This window comes from Podarcis gaigeae (genome assembly GCF_964106915.1).
Source record: "Podarcis gaigeae genome assembly, chromosome: 3".
NCBI classification, from domain to species: Eukaryota; Metazoa; Chordata; class Lepidosauria; order Squamata; family Lacertidae; genus Podarcis; species Podarcis gaigeae.
In genome coordinates, this window is record NC_139680.1 from 24,212,667 (window position 1) to 24,226,470 (window position 13,804).

The 13,804-nt window shown below is 42.2% G+C and overlaps 1 protein-coding gene across 9 annotated transcripts in view; it reads right to left on the reverse strand.

Moving 5' to 3' along the window:
- Positions 1 to 13,804, reverse strand: part of ARHGEF10 (Rho guanine nucleotide exchange factor 10) — a 91,953-nt gene that overhangs the window by 30,707 nt on the left and 47,442 nt on the right. For all 9 annotated transcript variants that reach the window (XM_083729929.1, XM_083729923.1, XM_083729928.1 and 6 more), the window contains 3 exons: positions 3,000 to 3,115; positions 1,816 to 1,943; positions 1,201 to 1,301 (listed from right to left, as the gene is read on the reverse strand). In XM_083729929.1, the coding sequence (XP_083586055.1) occupies positions 1,201 to 1,301; positions 1,816 to 1,943; positions 3,000 to 3,115 (345 nt within the window). The remainder of the gene's footprint in view (positions 1 to 1,200; positions 1,302 to 1,815; positions 1,944 to 2,999; positions 3,116 to 13,804) is intronic.

Below are 13,804 nucleotides of genomic sequence, written 5' to 3' on the forward strand. Positions count from 1 at the left end.
ATCTAAAACCAATGTCTATGGACAAGGTGATAAAAAAACCTATTAGGGTTTTGTTTTTTTAAAAAAATGATTTACACATACTGACACACAGGAGGTCCCGAATGCTGAGATAAACATGGTGGAATGTCCCAGGTTGTATTGTTTCATTAGGGTGACACTAGTTATCCAAATGACAAAGGGTTTTTAATAGGGGTAGGGAAGCTGTAGCCTTCCAGAAATTGCTGGTCAGGGCTGATGAGAGTGAAGGCCAACATGGCCAATGGGCAATGTCAGGGATGATGGGATTCATCACTCAACTCTGTCTGGAGGGAGCTACATGTCCCTCATCTCTTGGTTTAAAGGGTTAGCAAGGGTACCAGGAGATATTTTCAGAAACCTGTTAAGCCAGAGAGTCCAACCAGTGGGAGTTAAATGGGCAGAAATTATCAAATACAGAATGACTGGTTAGCCTTGTGTTAGTGAGGAAGCACGCACAATCACATATAACATATAACTACCCCCACGCCATGGAAAATTAAAAAGAATTGGTGGATTGAATTACAAAAGTGTTGCAGTTCACTAGTAAAATAAAATAATAATAATAATAATAATAATAATAATAATAATAATAATAATAATAATGCTGCAATAGCTACTTTCCAGTCATCTTTAGCTTCATATGTGTATTTGGCTAAAATCTACATCACCTCTGGGTTAATTTTGTAGTGCTTGACAAATTGAATGTGTTAAAATCATTAAAAAGGTAAAATACTTGGGCTGTAATACTGCGGTTCATGGATAAGATATCAAGGGCCTATCATATGTTTCAGATCTCTCCCTTCCTGAGGGTAGAAAAGTCCACCCTCAGGAGGCAGATTCAGGCTTGTGAAGGCCTCAGTTACCATGGGAACCTCTGAAGCCCATGCCTTAACAATATAGGCAGAGGCAAAGGGGAGCCACTCTTCTGTTCATCCACCATGTCCTCAGAAAAACTACCCAAGCCCTGGACCTGGCATGGCTTATTTCCCTTCTATTGGGAACAATGGGTGGGAATCATAAAATTGTGTGCATGCACATGTGGGGAGAGGGGCATATATATCTAGTTCAAAAGACACAAATTACCACCTTCTAGCAAATATTAATTTGGAAGTTAACCAGAAGCCAACATACATATACTATTTATTATAAAGCTGCTTGGAGCATGCTAAAACTAAATCTTACCGAGAGCAAGTTTAGCCATTTGTAAATTATTGATCCAAGATTGTTTGATGGCAGGTGTAAATGTATTGAACACCGCTGTAAAGAAAGTAGGTCGTCCTGATCTGTTAGGGGGGAAAGAAAAAGAAAGCAACAACTAAGGGCTTCAACCCATTCTCTTGGTGGAAAGAAAACAAGGCTTTCTAGGTTATAATTCTCCCGGATGAGTAACATGAGATTTTATGGTGGACCATTTTTAAACACTACCCCATTGCCCGCAGATAGGGAAAATCAGAATTAAATTGGAGTGCAGGCTGCCATTCGGATGAGGACAAAGTCACATGGATGACATGAAGAACATGCACACATGGGATGCACCGAGTCCACTTTAACTGCCATGCGTGTACACAGCCATGGTCTCGCCCTTACCACCAGAACCTGCACTTCCTTCACAACCCAACTGTATCTTGCTTCTTCCATCACAACTCTGGAGCAGCCTTCAGAAGGAAGAGAACACTCTCCCTCTCCCACGGTGCCCGTTCTGGGTGGAGGCTCTACAACCCACTGTCTGGGTGCTTGGCAGCAGCTACTGCTACCCTGCAACAACACCCTTGCAAACAGCACTAGATCACTACTAACTTGTCCTGCTTTCCTGGAAGCTGAAGTTGAATCCTACAGCGGTCTGCAGCTCTGATTTCGTCTTCTTTTTTCAAAATAAGCTTTTGTAAACCTGAGGTCCAGTCATGTGCCACTGATTGATTTAAATTCTGACGGAAAGGGGGGGAAAAGAAGAAGAACATCAAGTTTATTTTCAGTTTATGGTTCTGGTTTCTCTCTACCACTAGCACCCCTAGCTCAGCATGATAGACACTAGCAGCCTGAGTCACAAGAAAAGCAATAAGAGTTTATGCCTAGTTAGAACCTAAGTATGAACACCCCTAAGGAAAATATACTTGGAGGGAGCACAGTTTGGAGCAGGAAACTGTCTTAGTCAAGCCTTCCCTGCTTTACTGCCTTCAACTTCTCCAGCTCCCAAACGGAAGGAACTCTTCTGAAGAGACACACATATCGGGCTCTTAATTAGTTATTTCCCCAAGGCAACAATCCTAACTGCATCTACAATGGAAAAAATAACCCCCCCCACACACACACACAAGTACCTAGGTAGCAAAAGCTGAGAGCAAAGCATTTAGGGGTTGGGGTCTCTAGAGAAAGAGAGACAGCAAGGTGATTGAATCAGTATTGCCACCCACAATCCCTTGTACCACACTGCAACTACACCTTCCATTTTAGAAGTGATTAGGGCAAACCTGAATGGGATGGCATCAACCTGGCACCATCATGTGTAATTTGTGTCTGAGAGGAGCTTTCACAAATACACAAAGTATACCAAACAGCCGAATGAAAAACCAAATAATTTTTTTTAAGTGTCTTGGTTAAGTGCTTAAGTGGTGAGACAGTACAGTGTTTTTATTAAAACAACTTAACTATCAATAACACCACCGACATGCACCGTCATTGTATGGCAATATTTCCTAAAAATAAATAAATTGCAACTTGCAGTTTGGTGTGCTTCCACATCAGACCAAAAGGTGAGAATATGCTGCAACTCAAACTTAAAGAGAAGCGGAGTAAAACAAGATCAGTAAGGCATATAAAATCTGCTTACAACTCTGAAGTTAAAACATTTAATGGTAAACCAATTAATTAAGGGTATGAACAGAGTATGTGTGCTTGGGCACACACTTTCACATCAAAAACTTCTTTAGCTAACAGGAAAGCATATCTGAGAATCAACTCAATCTTTTATGAGTTATTATTACCTGGTAGTTTCCTTTAAGACTGCCTATTAGTTGACTGATTTGGCCAACTACATTCAAATCGTGTAATAGATTCTGCAAATCGTGGTACAATTGCCCTGGTCCCATATAAAGCTTGTCTGAAACACATTGAAAACATGCAGTATGAGTTGCCACAGCTAACTTTATGGACAAAGACACAATAACAGCATCCTTTATTTCAGCTACCAAGAAGAATGGTTTAGTTCATTCACGTTAACAAAATACAGACTTTCCTCTTAAGCTGGAAATTCCCCTGCAAAACAGTCTGAGTTAAATTGGGTACCTTTTGTTTGTGATATTCTCCGCTGAAAATCAACAAGCATACTGATTAAACCACATTTGAAAATGAATGGATTAGTGGAAGAACCAGGCTACATGGATACTCACAGACAACAACCCTGCCAATTCTTAATGCATTAAAGTACCAGAAACATTAAAATGTGAGGAGAAACTGTGTAATTGCAAGAGACTTGCAGATTAAGTTCCCATCACATGCTGCTTTTTCAACTAAATGGTGACCTGTTTCTTTGGCATTTGCCTACTGAAAAAATAGTAAGCAAAATGCTGGGTTCACACAAAATATATAAAAATAAAATTATCATGACGTTTAACCAATAGATCAATTCACAGTATCTCAAAGTAGCCACAGAGCTGATGGCATTATCTAGCACATCCACCCTAACTTTTACCTCCCAGACTTTTTATTGTGCCTTCATGATGAATTACGCTCAGGATGGTGTTGGGGCAGTTATACACAATCTCACTTCTCATCCTGCTTCCATCTGAAAAAGATGCAGGGCAGATATACGGCTTCATTTCCAATCAGTGCATGTCTTGCAACTTCCTGATGAAATCCTGGTAGCTTTATATACCACAAATGTGCGGTATGGTTTTTGTTGTGTAGGAGTGCCCTTCCAGGCAGGAATAATGCTGTAACATTGGGTATGTGTTTCAGAACAACTAAAAGAGTAGAAATGACGTGCGGAAGGTCCTGCATGACTGCTCTACCACTGTACTATTATTGTGTCAATGGCATGTTACAGAATCCACTCACAAAAAACCCGTCAGGTTTGATGAGCTCAAAAAGCTAGAAGTAAAAAAAGGAGGGAAGGAAGGCTTGACTCAAGTGTTAGAATTCCTGCTCCATGCTTGCAGTCATGGTGTTGTTGTCTTTCACATGACGGTATATGTTTTCACTTCACAGAGCGGGAAGTGACAAAGACAGGATGTTTGTGTTACTGTGTTCCGTGAAGTGGGACTATTGTCCTTTGTTCTTTTTCTCTGTGCTGTCTGATGCTAGAGAGAGAGGGAGCCATGTTGCAGTGCTCCATGTGTGTTTATATGTAAATAAAGTAGATTAGCCAAAATGCTCAGTTGCTGAGGTCTGTTACACAAGCTGCGAAGACTCGGCAGATCCCTAAGTGTGCCGGTGTCGGTTGGCATCGGTCGCAGTGATGTTCGGGCTGAAGAATGCTTATAAAGCTCCCGAATGATCGACCAGGAGGGAGGGAACATGCCAGTCGGGCATGTATCTCTGCCAGAGTCCTACTCGAGTGTAGGCTGAACTCCTGACAAAAAGGTCTCGCAGGTCCCCTGGCAGCTGCTCCTTTATGAAGACTCCTGAGGCAGGAGAGTGGAGCATGAGAAGTGGAAGCAGCTATCCCCCAAGGATGGCCTAGTTCACATGTCACATGAAACCACAGCTAAAAACTATACAGTGGACCCTCGGGTTACATACCGCTCTGGATACGTAATCTTCGGGTTGAGAAAGCGGCAAACCCAGAAGTGTATTCTTCTGGTTTTCGCTGCTCATGCATGTGCAGAAGCGCACTATCGCGCTGCACACATGCGCAGAAGCAGATTTTTTGGGGTACACACAGACCCCCGAAACAAATTAAATTCATAACCAGGGGGTCCACTGTAGTTTAATGTGAACATGCAGCATGCTATAGTGCACATTTTCGAAATGTTCTCTCTCTGCACCTTGCCTCCCCTGCTCCTGCTGCACTGCCAGGTAAGAAGTCAACAAACAGGGTGGTGATACAATGACTACTGCAATCGACACAAGACAATATCACCAAGGCAACTCTCTGTAAACAAACAACAAACGTCCATAAAAATGGCAAAAGTACTTTCCCAAATAGGTTTTATCTGAAATAATAGCAAACACAGTAAATAGAGAGTTGACTTGTAATATATCAGTGGTTCAGTGCTCATTTCTTCTCTTTACAAAATAATTTTTTTATCTTGAACAATCACAAATGCAGTAATAAAGAGTCCGCTTGTGATATACCAGTGGTTCCGTGCTCGGTCGTCGTCCCGGTAATCCAACATTTTCTTGTTAAAAGGCTTAGTCATCAAGCTTTGTAGTTTGTCAAACTGAAAAACATCATCCTCTTTCTACGCTCCTCCCACTGGAAACATGCAGATGGGGACAGATATACCCCTGCTTTAAGTCATTTACATACTGTCCTCTCTTATATATTATTTACTACAAAGCTTGTTTACTAAGCTCTTTAGCTTATCTTGTGTCAATTGCAGGTAACAAGCCAGCAAAAACTGTTTTCAGGAAACGCACTGTAAAGCTCACAATGCAAAATCACACTGCCAAAGGATCAAACTCTGCAGCACCATCTGGTGTCATAACACATTTAAAACACTGCATTTTGACTAAGTAGCTGAGTCCCAGGTTTCTCCTGATGCCTGAACCCTGGGCTTGCAGCTTTTTCTCTCAGAGCAAAACAGAAACCTTGGAGGAAGGAGTATAAAGTCAGAAGTGAAAGTTCACTTCCTTTCCAATGTTCCAGTTCTGTCAAATAATAACACAGCCTTGTGTTTGCATGTGATGGGATAGGGGGTGAGAACACGTTTTTTTTCCAAAAAGGTGAGATTGTCGGAAAAATATTACCTTAAGTTTCCAATGAGCAGGGGGGTGGCACTAGTGTCCCTTCTGCATGGAGAATTATGTGACAACACCTGTTTTATCCTTAAGACATTGTCAGGCACTTGCTCTATTTAATAGCTGCACCTACATGTAATAGGAAAGGGACGCAGGTGGTGCTGTGGTCTAAACCACAAAGCTTAGGACTTGCCGATCAGAAGGTTGGCAGTTTGAATCCCCGTGATGGGGTGAGCTCCTGTTGTTCAGTCCCAGCTCCTGCCCACCTAGCAGTTCGAAAGCACATCAAAGTGTGAGTAGATAAATAGGTACCACTCCAGCGGGAATGTAAACGGCGTTTCCGTGCGCTGTTCTGGTTCACCAGAAGCGGCTTAGTCATGCTGGCCACATGACCCGGAAGCTGTCTGCGGACAAACGGTCAGGGGTACCTTTACCTTTACCTTACATGTAATAATTGCAAAAGCCGTTAACTAAGCAACTTGGAAACAGAAGTACTAAAACCACCTAAAGAAAGAGTAACACTTGAGGACCTAGGAGTATTTGATATCAGTAGATAGCACTTGACCTTTTGCCCAGATCCGACCACAGCTTTCCTGCGCATCAATATGACAATTCAGTATATTCACACGCCCAATGCAACAGACAGCATAGGAAGAGAAGACTTTCCTGACAATATGCAGTATTCTTGAGATGAAACACAAAGTCAATTGTGTGCTTGAAGGTGATGTCAGTCGTGAATAATGCTGTGAAGGATGGTAGGGCATGATGCGACAAGGCGGCTACGGTTCTTGCACGGGCAAGTGTGCATGTCTTGATTCTGCCTACTGAGCCATCTGCTTGTACTGTAATCAAGCAACAGAACAAAACACGCAAGAACAAAGGGCTGCAAGGGTGAGGAAAAGCTGTAAAAACCCAGATTAGGCCTACAGCTAATTTAGTACAATACAGAATTACTGTTGTGGGTGGTGGGGGGAAGATGCCGCTGTTCTAAATCTGTGCAACAGAGAAGGAACAGCAGCTACAGCAACTATATGTTGCTATAAGATTTGGGCCCAAACTTTAACCCAACTAAAGCCCAAATACGGATCTCGATTTTGCCTAAATGAGAAGCTTAAGCAGCCAAATAGTGATGAAATGTCCAGATGAGAGGTTTGACATAGGTTCACAGCTGCTAAAAGAGGCAGTGGTTGAAACCCCACCACCCAAAATTATTTACAATCTGGAGATATGTCAACTTCATTAGCAGACAAGCACAGGTAACTTGCTCGGGGTGTTTCAAAAGAGGAAAAAGGAGGGAAAAATTAGAGAAGGAAAAGGTACCATATAGAGATATCACTCATCCCAAAGTGGAGGGGTAGAGAGAAAGAGATATCTTCTTCTCCAGAGGAGCATTGTAGATCAGGAGCTGGTTGGGAACTGGGGGCAACTGCGACACTGCATATTTTGTGTGCATATTTCTTTATTAAATCTCTACTTCTTGCAGAAGGCTGTTTGAGTGAACACTTGGAGAGGGACACACAAGGTTGTGTTTCCCTGAGATCCTGCCTCAAAACAAAATAAAGATGGAGGTGGAGAAAGGGGACTAAGGGAAAGAGCAGGAGAGAGAAAGAAACCAACTAACTTGACTGTACTCCAGAACAATTAAACAAAGTGAAGCCTTCGGTCCTCTCTTAAAGGTTTTATATGGGGAAGGAGGGGTTTTTCTGGATAATTTTTTTATTTCATTTTCATTCCAAGTGTCAAAAAATATTAATACAGTTATTACGAATGTATATACAGATTTGTCAATTTGCATGCTTCTCTTCCTTCTCCTCCCCCAAATCAAGTCTTATATTGTACAATATCACAAATCAGCCAAAGAAGAGGATAATTCCAGCTTTTCACCTTATCAAGTATCTTCAAATACACTTAAAAAAAATAAATTAAAAAACAAAGCCTGGTGCTGTTTGTGAAAAAGAAACAAAGAAAAAATCCACCAGAGGCTTAGCTAAATTAGAAAGAAAAAGCCTTGGTGGTGATTTAGATGTTGATCACCAAACTCCTGGCTCTACAGATTCATTATTAATGTCAAAGCCAGTGATAAAGCAGCCAAGTTTTATTTATAGCTCCTGCTGCTCTACAAACTTCCTGCACATTTCTGTTATGTAAGCAAAGCTCTTTACATCTGTACCACCCCCAACAATAGTCATTTCACTTGTCGTTCACTCTGAGTTGGAACTAGCACGGTTGCAGTTTCCATGACTACATCCAAAAGCTTCCCAACACCGCCCCCCCCCAAACCCCCAAGACAACAGTTGAACAAACAAACTGGGTGCAGGAAGAAGAGAAGAACTGGAGTTTGCTTAGCACAGCGGTTCCAGATAAACCTATAAAGCAGATTTCACAATGCAAAGAGGTTCCAATTTGAACATATACATGGGATACATATAAAAAACAAGCTGGGCATCAGGGAGTATTAATTTACAAATGTCATAGTTCAGCTTTCCTCACATTAAATGCAGGCATGAGTTCTGGAAGTATTTTGGCTCAGCTCTCCATTTTAGAAGTAATTTGCTGGTGCAGAGGATGTTAATTCTATATTTGCCCCAAAATGCCTCTTGAATGGTTTTTACTTACCTTCTGCAATTTCTTCTCCCCTGCTTTTGACATTTAACTTCTATTTTATCCCTGCAATGGTGAAGTATGTGGGGCTGCCCTTGAGGTCGGCCCAGAAGCTACAGCCAGAGCAAAATGCAGACACACCGGGGCAGACAGTTGCCACCATGTTATACAGCTGCTTAAAGAATTGCACTGGAAGCCACTTAGCTGTCTAGGTAAGTTCACTGTGTTGGTTTCTGGTGTACCAAGCCATATGCGGCTTGGCACCAGGATACTAAAAAGATCACCTCACAACTGTGCTTTACAGAAGAGTGTTTCCTGCAGATACAATCTTATCATGAGAACTGTTGTGTACAATATAATCATCATTTATTTGTACAGTAGCATTATGATATTGGCACTTTTATTTTAACCCCTTTCCTAATTAATCCTAGCATGGAATTTGCCTTTTACACGGCTGTTGCACAGTGCATCGACATCTCCACTATGACCCCAAGGTATTTTTACCTATTTCCTGTAATTTCTTCTCCCGCTGTCCTTTCACATCCAACTTGCACCTTATTTACCCACTCAAAAAAACCCTGCCACTTTCCTGCTCAATCTTTACATTTACTTCTTCCTCCTGCAGCAAGTTCTCTCTATTATCCCTTCCCTTTCTATTCCCATTTTAAAGTATTTATTATTAGATATCTTATTTCACTTTCCAGCTCCATCTGGTATGCAGGCTGAGACCCTACCTGCCTGCAGACTGTCTTGCCAGAGTGGTGCATGCTATAGTTATCTCCCGCTTGGATTACTGCAATGGACTCTACGTGGGGCTACCTTTGAATGTGACTCGGAAACTGCAATTAATCCAGAATGCAGCAGCTAGACTGGTGGCTGGGAGTGGCCGCCGAGACCATATAACCCCGGCCCCAGCTACTTTTACTCAGTATGCAAAACATTGGTTCAATAAAAGGCTATGGCAGAGCTAGGAAGTGGGCAGACAAGTGAGCAGGATGTGCCAATGAATCCCACCTGAAAATGGCCCAAGACCCACAGGTAAATCCCAGTCTACTGCTCTAGAAGCACCGCGGTACAACAAAAATATCAAACTGTTCCGAGGTCAGGAAAGAAGAAGCCATATGTTTGGTGGTAAAATCCTGGCATGCTTTGGGTTGTATTAAGAAGCAAAGTGAAACAAACCACTATAGCCCTTATTATAGGACTATGGTAGAGCTTCCATTAAAAAGAAGGTGGTTCCATCATACTATATATGCCTTAAATGTTTGATAATTGCCTGTCATCTCCGTAACACAAAGAAATCCAAAAATACACAGTGGAAAACCAATCCAAAATAAAATCTTCATCACAGCATCTGTCTGCATCATTGCCACAAATGATATTGGAAGTTTAAATAATTCAGAGCAGCGCACTTGCTATCTTTGCCACATCTCTGAGTGCATATATTATTCCTGAAGCGCAACCAAAACAGGAGTAATAGGTTTTTGTTATTTCCATACAGAGAGCCTATTTCAGTTAAAAAGTGGAGACGTTTGAGTTAACAAGTTATTTTCCTTTCAGGAGAAGAGGATTTAAGACATTAAGCCCTTTTCACAGCTAGTTAGGACAATACTAATGGTTCCTACAGATTTGTGTTTTAAAAATCAAGCCAAGCCAATTTTGTCACAATCATTCCTCTTGCTCTTCACAGCGATGTTGTCTAGCTCAGCTTTAAGTTGTACTCACTTTCTGCTGAAATCAAGCCAGCTACTTCTGAACCCTAAGTGTGAAACCAATGTCTTTAAAAGCTACTAAACCACCCCAGCCATAAGGATGATCCAAGATGAAGCAATGAGGCTCTGCTAGATAAACCTCTATAGAAACCAAATATTTGCTTTCTACTTGCTCAATAGACATTTACATATAATTTATAATCCTTGTAATATAAACCAAACATGAGAGATAATAGAATAGAATAGAATGATCGATACGATACAATAATATAGGACCACATGAGCTTGCCCTCAATTAAGCCCGTCTTCTGAAGGGCGGGACCTTTGCCCATGGTGGTACCAAAACTATGAAATTCCCACCCTTGGGATGCTCACTTTTCCAAAAAGTGTTTGGGATTTGGATGGCTATTACGTAACATACTTCCTCTGCTGATTGATTTTATTTAGTGCAAATGCCCTAAACTACAGTGCTCTAGTAACCATGTGACCAAGCCTAGCAAGCGCCCTGTATGCCAACCAGTTTTGTACCACAAGCGAGGCTGATGCCACTGTACCACCTGAATGGAAGGGTATCTATAAATGCCTAGGCCAGGATCTTTAGGAAAATGTCATTGAAAGAGCTGCCTGGGGCTCAGAACACAAACTGCAAAGCACAGCAACAGGGTCAGTTACAGCTGTATGAAGTAGTTCCTACAGCCTTCTGAAGCAGTGGGATTTCAAGTAAAGAAAGTTGTTATTATAGTAAGTCCGAGGATTGCTTCGGAAGCCAAAATTGCATATATTCAAAACACATTGGGTTCAATGGTGGGTGAGATTGACAAAGTCTTTTTACCTGCATGCCCACACCCCTTTCCTGGTTTTAATTTTTTTCTTGCCAAGTGTGTAAAGCTGAATGTGCAGAAGTTAAATATGCATAAGTTGCTGTATTTAAAAACAACAAAAAATGTTATAAATAAAATGGTATCCAGCTTGCCTCTTATATAGCTTACAGCTTAATTTTTCATTCTTTATGTGATATTTACAGGAGGGATAAAGAGGAATTCAAAATCCTCAAAACGCAGTTCTAACTAAAATCTATTATCTTGTCATATCACTTGATACAATTAACCAAAGGTAAAATGAAATGTAAAGTTGTAGAAGCCAGACAGTGTAAGGACGGTATTGCAACAACTTCTCTCCCTACAAAGAAATGATTTTGTAGGGTTGAGATTATTGAAGAGAAAATAGACAAATGCTGTATGGGTGATTCAAGCCAAGGACACAAATCACCATCAATTAACAATTCACAACAAGGTTGTTCGTTACATACTAAGGTTACTTTTATAAAACATATAAACACATTTTTTCTAAGCTGTCTTAGACGAGGTAATCCTTAAGAACTTAATACTCTTAAATGCAATTAGAACAATTTCCTGTCTCCCATTCTCAGTTCAAGCTGGAGACGGTACAGAAAAGGACAAATAAACGATGAAGCTGTTTACTTCCTTAAGAGTTAAGCCTAACAAGATGGCAAAAGTTGAGGAAAAATTCTCTTTCGTAGCAACAGGTATTTAGGGTCAGCCAATGAAGCAGATCAGCAGTAAACTGGGGACTGACAAAAGAAAGTAATTCTTCACACAGTCTATAATTAACTTAAGGAACTGACTATCACAAGATGGAATACCATCACCACAATTTAAAATAACTTTTTTAAAAGGATTAGATAAATCTGTGGAGGCAGACAGCCATTTATATAGACCTATGAGTGCCTTTTCAACTCCTTGTTACCTTCCATTGGTGTCCGGTTAATCACAGCTGAAAACAACGTCTCACCAGAGTTCCAGGATCACATAGACCAGGCTTCCTCAACCTGGGCCCTCCAGATGTTTTTGGCCTACAACCCCCATGATCTCTAGCTAGCAGGACTAGTAGTCAGGGATGATGGGAATTGCAGTCTCAAAACATCTGGAAGGCCGAGTTTGAGGAAGCCTGACATAGACTTAAGTGTGAAGGTTCCCCTATCTCAGAAACCCCCACAAATGCATGGATGTTGTGGGCAGGAAAAGTCATGCAACACCAGGGCAGGGTCAACAGCATAACTTCCTTTCTATACATTTTGCACTTTCAATGTGAGCAATGCATGATGGGGGTTGAAAACCAAAGGGGTATCTGGTTTGATCCTCAGTGTTCCTATGGAAACCAGAAGCTGTCCACATTAGTTAGTACTCATTTGTCAATAAACCTGGTCAACCTTTAAAGAACTGTGGTACAAGATGGGATGAAGGATTGAAAGCCCTGTTCCGTGCCCAATAAGCATGGGATGCCTTTGCCCGGCTGCGCTGTGGCCAATAGATTGCAGCAAAATACTGGGCATGGTTTTGCGCAATATCTTCTCTGTGTGATGGGCTCATGAGAAAAATCTGTCCCGTGAGCCCTTGCTGAAGAGGGGAGAGGAAACCCTATATAAGGCTGCTTCCCCTGGAGCTCACGGACATTTTGCTTTGAGAGCTTCCTGCCCACCCACCCGCCCTTGGGTTAGAGCAATTTTGGGTCACTGGTTGACAGGGCTGGAAATGATTCCCCCCCCCCTCTCAACCTGATAGGCACTTGGTTTTCCCTCAGTGAAAATATGGCTTTCCGTTGTTAGGCGGAAGAACATTGTTTTGTATGATGGCAGAAATGGCATTGGGCAGGATCAACATAGTATAGGGAGGCCCCCATAAGGGGCCCTAGGGGAGGATTGACCACGGCAAACCTAAACGTGGGTTCGGTATCTGGTTGGAATCTGTACCCTGGTTCCCCAGTGAGACCTTGCTTGCTTGGCTTGCAAGGTTCAACACTGGCCGACTCCCATGGTGTACGTTTGGAGTGATCCAAAGCCAGCTGATCCATTTCATCAACATGGGGCTTGTGGAATGATGAACTGATCCTGGGATCCAATGCCATGCCCACCCTTGCCCTGCCTGCTGCTGTCAATAAAAAATTGGCCTGATTTCATCACATCACAAGGGGTGGCGCTGTGGGTAAAACCTCAGTGCCTAGGACTTGCTGATCGTATGGTTGGCGGTTCGAATCCCCGTGGCGGGGTGAGCTCCCATCTTTCAGTCCCAGCTCCTGCCCACCTAGCAGTTCGAAAGCACCCCTAAGTGAAAGTAGATAAATAGGTAACGCTTTATAGCGGTAAGGTAACGGCGTTTCCATGCGCTGTGCTGGTGCTGGCTCGCCAGAGCAGCTTCGTCACGCTGGCCACGTGACCCGGAAGTGTCTCCGGACAGCGCTGGCCCCCGGCCTCTTAAGTGAGATGAGCGCACAACCCTAGAGTCGGACACGACTGGCCCGCACGGGCAGGGGTACCTTTACCTTTACCATCCCATCACTGTCTGGTTATTTTGCTGCTCTCATGGGTCACATAATTTGCCTGCCTAGGCAAATAAGTGCTTGTTCTTTACTTCTTCCAGAATGAACAGAAACTAGTTCACTTTGTATAAGAAGGTTTGTTGTTTTTAAAAGAAAGATGTTGGCTCTCCAAGTTTTAGTCCTAAAATGAGAAAGCCTGTAAGAGCCTGCTTCCAGCATATGGGTGGGTAGGAAAGTCA